Source organism: Corvus brachyrhynchos, unplaced genomic scaffold, assembly GCF_000691975.1.
Source record: "Corvus brachyrhynchos isolate BGI_N302 unplaced genomic scaffold, ASM69197v1 scaffold309, whole genome shotgun sequence".
NCBI classification, from domain to species: Eukaryota; Metazoa; Chordata; class Aves; order Passeriformes; family Corvidae; genus Corvus; species Corvus brachyrhynchos.
In genome coordinates this window covers 330,388-334,897 of record NW_008240227.1, presented here as the reverse complement: position 1 = coordinate 334,897, position 4,510 = coordinate 330,388, and the positions used below count along the sequence as shown (strand labels likewise).

Here is a 4,510-nt window from a genome sequence, read left to right as displayed (position 1 = left end):
AGGGCCGAGCCCGCCGCGGGGGTTCCCGTTTTGCTCTCCAGTCTGCCCCCCCCCACTCCTGTGGGACCCCGCTTTTCCAGCCCCCCACATGGGGTGCCACCCCTATAGCCCCCTCATGGCACCCGCAGCCCCCTTGCAGGGGTTCCTTCCCTCCCGTCCCCATCCGGCGGGCTGGGGGAGCAGCCCAGGGTGGCTCTTTGGGAGGGGGGCTCCAGGGTTGCCCCCCTCCTTGGCAGAGGGACACGCGTGAGGTGGTGGCCATCAAGTGTGTGAACAAGAGGAGCCTGAACCGGACATCGGTGGAGAATCTGCTGACAGAGATCGAGATCCTCAAGACCATCCGCCATCCCAACATTGTGGAGCTCAAGGACTTCCAGGTGGGCTGGGGGCTTCCCGGGGGGCCTCTGAGCCACAGCTACTCGGGCTTGGACCCATCCCGGCTTCCCAGGGGTGTGTCCATGGGGCTGGGTGCCAGCAACTGGGCAAACTGGTGCAGAGGAACCTGTGTGGGAGGGACTGGCTGGGGTGGCACGACGGGGGCTTGTTGCCTGGCAGTGGGACAGTGACCACATCTACCTGATCATGGAGTTCTGCGCCGGGGGGGACCTGTCCCGCTTCATCCGGATGCGCCGGCTCCTCCCCGAGAAGGTGGCACGCATCTTCCTGCAGCAGCTCGGTAAGGACACCCCGCCTGGCTCCCACTCCGGCTCCGGTGTGGGCCCTTCCCGGGGCTTTTGGGCTGCAAGGCTGTGCTGTCATGTGCCCATCCACCTGCCCAGCCTGCGCCCTGAAGTTCCTCCACGACCACAACATCTCCCACCTGGACCTGAAGCCACAGAACATCCTCCTGAGTGCCCCGGAGAACCCCCAGCTGAAGCTGGCAGGTCAGGGCTGCTCCCTGGGAGGGGCTGGCAGGGGGGAAATCCCTTCTCCTTGTGCCTCCACGAGCTCTCTGCCTGGCAGATTTCGGCTTTGCTCAGTACATGTCCCCGTGGGACGAGCAGCACGTGCTGCGGGGCTCCCCGCTCTACATGGCCCCCGAGATGGGGTGTCGGCAGCAGTACGACGCCCGCGTGGACCTGTGGTCGGTGGGCGTCATCCTCTACGGTGGGTTTGGCTTTTATTCCCCCGGGGGGGTCTGCCCAGGGCTGGTTTCCCCCTCTCCACCTCCCCCCACCACTCCTTTTCCCCACACAGAAGCGCTTTTTGGAAAGCCGCCCTTCGCTTCCCGCTCCTTCGCCGAGCTGGAGGAGAAGATCCGCAGCGAGCGGGCTGTGGAGGTAACGTGGCGTGGGATGGAGCTGGGGGAGGTCCTCACAGTGCTCAGTGGGCTCAGCCCCTTCCTTCCCCAGCTTCCCAGCCGGCCCCAGCTCTCTCTGGAATGCCGGGATCTCTTGGGACAGCTCCTGGAGAGGGACCCTCTGAAGCGCATCTCCTTCGAGCGCTTCTTTGCCCACCCCTTCGTGGACATGGAGCACGTCCCCGGCCCCGAGAGCCTCAGCAAGGCGGTGAGCGGGGGCTGGAAGCTGCTCCCTGGGAGCAGGGGGGGTTCCAAGCCCTGAGACCCCCCTTGTGTCCCCCAGACCAACCTGGTGGTGGAGGCGGTGAGGAAGGATCAGGAGGGAGATGCCAATGCCGCCCTCTCCCTCTACTGCAAAGCCCTGGAGTATTTCGTGCCAGCACTGCACTGTGAGTTCCCCCAGGGGTTCTGTGGGGCCTGGGTGTATTTTTGAGGGGGCAGCACCCTGGGGGAGGCCGGTTTTCAGCCCACCCACCCCAGTGTTTGGTCGTTTTCCCCCTCAGATGAAAGCGATGCGCGACGCAAAGAAGCCATCCGGGCCAAGGTGAGCCAAAACCCCTGGGCGGGGTGGGGACAGCATCCCCATCCTCTGCACCCCATATCGGGGGTCTCCTCACCCCCAAAATGTGCACAGGTGGGGCAGTACATCTCCCGAGCAGAGGAGCTGAAGGTGTTGGTCACCTCCAGCAACAAGAACCTCCTGGAGAAAGGAAACCCGGCCAGAGAGCTCCTGAAAGGTGGTGATTTTTGAGCATCCCCCAGCGTTGGAGCTGGCAGGGGGCAGTGGTGGGGTTTTGGGCTGAAGGGTGAAGGTTTTGGGCAATCCCCATGGCCACGTCCCCTTGCAGAGATGGCCAAGGACAAGCCTCGGCTCTGCGCGGCACTGGAAGTGGCTTCAGCTGCCGTCGCCAAGGTGAGGGGTGGGCTTGGGGGGGTGGGCTTGGGGGTCCCCTCACCCCCGAGGGAAGGGGAGGGTGCAGACCTGGTGGATCCCCCCCAGCCACAGCCAGCCCCCGGGGTCTTTGCAGGAGGAGGAAGGCAGGGATGACAGTGACGCCCTGGAGCTGTACCAGCAGAGCCTAGGGGAGCTGCTGCTGCTCCTGGCCGGTGAGTTGGGACTGTGGCAGGGGGTTTGGGGCAGGGAGGGATCCTGCTCTCATCCCGTGGCACGTTCCCCTTTCCCCTGCAGCGGAGCCGGTGGGGCGGCGGCGGGAGCTGCTCCATGCGGAGGGGAGTGCCAGCCCCGGGACACCCAGCTGTCCCCGGTGGCCTGGCTCCGGAGCGACTGTGTCCTCTTTCTACCCCAGATCCCGACCCTGATGGCCCGAGCCGAGTACCTGAAGGATCAGATCAAGGGATGATGATCAGATCAAGGTATGATGACTGGGAGGGGTCAGGATCAGATCAAGGTATGATGATCAGATCAAGGTATGATGACTGGGGGGGGTCAGGAGCGTGCTGGCAGGGGATAAAGGCTGGAAAAGCCCCCTCTCCCTTGGCAGATGCGGGAGGCACAATCCATGGGCAAGGAGGCGCTGGCAGAGTCCGTCCGGAGCGGTGAGTGCCCCTCGGAAATCCCTCCAGCTGCCGCAGCCGTGGGGCTATCCCTGCCCGCGGTTGATCCCGACCCCGCACGCCCTCGTCCCCCCCAGCACGGGCTCATCCCCGCCCGGGAGCCCGCCTGGGGGGTGGCAGCGGCGTGTGCAGCCCGGTGAGTCCCTGTGTCCCCCGGTGCAGCCTGTATCTTGCAGTGATTCCCAGTGGGGAGCCGCCCAGCCGGACGCTGCTCACCGCCCTGCCAGGAGATGCCGGCGCAAAGACGAGGCTTCCGTCCCCCCACCAGGGTGACACCTCGGGGGTCACCCTCGGGCTCCCAGCCCCGGCGGGTCCGCGGGGCCATCTGCCCTTCTCCCAGGCGCTGGCTCATTTCGCTGCCAGCCCTGCCTCGACCGTCTGCTGCCGCAGCCTCCCCTGCCACAGCAGGCGGGGTATTCCACTCTAATTCCCTCCGCTGGCTGCCGCGGGAAGGGTATTTTTATCCTGGCACTGGGCTCTGGCAGGATATCCCCCCTGCTTTTTCAGCTGGGTGCTGCTTCCACCTCCCAAGTTCTGGGGGAGCCTGCAGGGCCCAGGGCCATGAATCCAGCCGGGAGCTGAGGGTGGACAGGGATGCTCCGCTGTGCCTTCCTCGCCCAGCATCTACCTCTGCATCCACCGCTGCTCGTCCAGCCTCCAGCACCCCACTGTCCCAGCCCCACCATACCTCCCTCTCACTGCTGGAGCACTGGGAATGAGGCTTTTCCTTCCTAAACCTGGAGGTATGGACTGCGTCACCAGTGTCATGAGCGTGGGCAGTGCTCAGCGGGGACTGATGAGTCGGACACGAGCAGCAATCAATCACCTTCAGGGAGACACTGTCGGCATCCTGCCTGCTCTGCTCTACTCCTCAGGGCTCTGACAACCCCAGCATCCAAGTCATGTTCCCAGGGTCACTTGTCCGGGGTGCTGAGGTTGCCTGTCCTGCAAAACAAGGTACCTGTCTCAAAATCTACTCTATCTCAAGGGAATGTAATTTATTGTCTTTAATAAATTCTGGTTTTGGTTTCTCCACCTCCTCTGCACTCGGGTTTGTGATTTAAGCCTAAGAGGGGTCCCCAGGCAAGCCCAGGACCCAGAGCCAGCCCGGCGTCCTGGAGCCATCGAGGAGGGCTGGGAACCCTCGTCCGTGTTCCCCCAGGAGCAAAGCCAGGGTGTCCCCTCCTCTGCTCCAGCCGTGCCCTCCCTTCCTGTGCTCCCCGGGGACACGAGGCAGCCAAAGCAAGGTTTGACCTTGTTTTCACTTCCCATCTTTTTATTTTTTGTGTGTGTGGAAAACACGGAGCAGAACAACACGAGCCATTACGTAAAATCCTGTTTTCTCCAATAGATTTTTGTGGCGGGGGGGGAAGGGCTGGGCTGGGCCATGAGGGAAGGCAGAGGGGCTGGAGCAAACAACGGGGGGATTTTTGGGGTATTCTGAGCCATGACCTCTTCCCAAGACAGCCTTCCCCCCAGATCCTGCCCTTCCAGCTGCTCCGTGCTCAAACAGGCGCAGAGCTTCCCAGGCGGATGCGATGAGGCATTTTTATACCTTTTTTATATTTTTATTATTATTATTCCAAGCAGAGATTATATCCCGAGGCTTTAAAGCGCTTTCCAAGCACGTGTCCT

General features: G+C 63.0%; 1 protein-coding gene across 1 annotated transcript in view; it reads left to right on the top strand.

The window, feature by feature from the left end:
• ULK3 (unc-51 like kinase 3) overlaps nt 1-3,910 on the top strand; it is a 4,515-nt gene extending 605 nt beyond the window's left edge. The window contains exons 2-16 of the mRNA XM_017745151.1: nt 3-377; nt 556-676; nt 780-884; nt 964-1,107; nt 1,198-1,280; nt 1,353-1,508; nt 1,584-1,689; nt 1,804-1,844; nt 1,935-2,037; nt 2,149-2,213; nt 2,329-2,407; nt 2,490-2,530; nt 2,608-2,655; nt 2,803-2,857; nt 3,038-3,910. Of these exons, the coding sequence (XP_017600640.1) occupies nt 3-377; nt 556-676; nt 780-884; nt 964-1,107; nt 1,198-1,280; nt 1,353-1,508; nt 1,584-1,689; nt 1,804-1,844; nt 1,935-2,037; nt 2,149-2,213; nt 2,329-2,407; nt 2,490-2,530; nt 2,608-2,655; nt 2,803-2,857; nt 3,038-3,054 (1,539 nt within the window). The 3' untranslated portion in view covers nt 3,055-3,910. The remainder of the gene's footprint in view (nt 1-2; nt 378-555; nt 677-779; nt 885-963; nt 1,108-1,197; nt 1,281-1,352; nt 1,509-1,583; nt 1,690-1,803; nt 1,845-1,934; nt 2,038-2,148; nt 2,214-2,328; nt 2,408-2,489; nt 2,531-2,607; nt 2,656-2,802; nt 2,858-3,037) is intronic.
• The last annotated feature ends 600 nt before the right edge of the window (nt 3,911-4,510 follow it).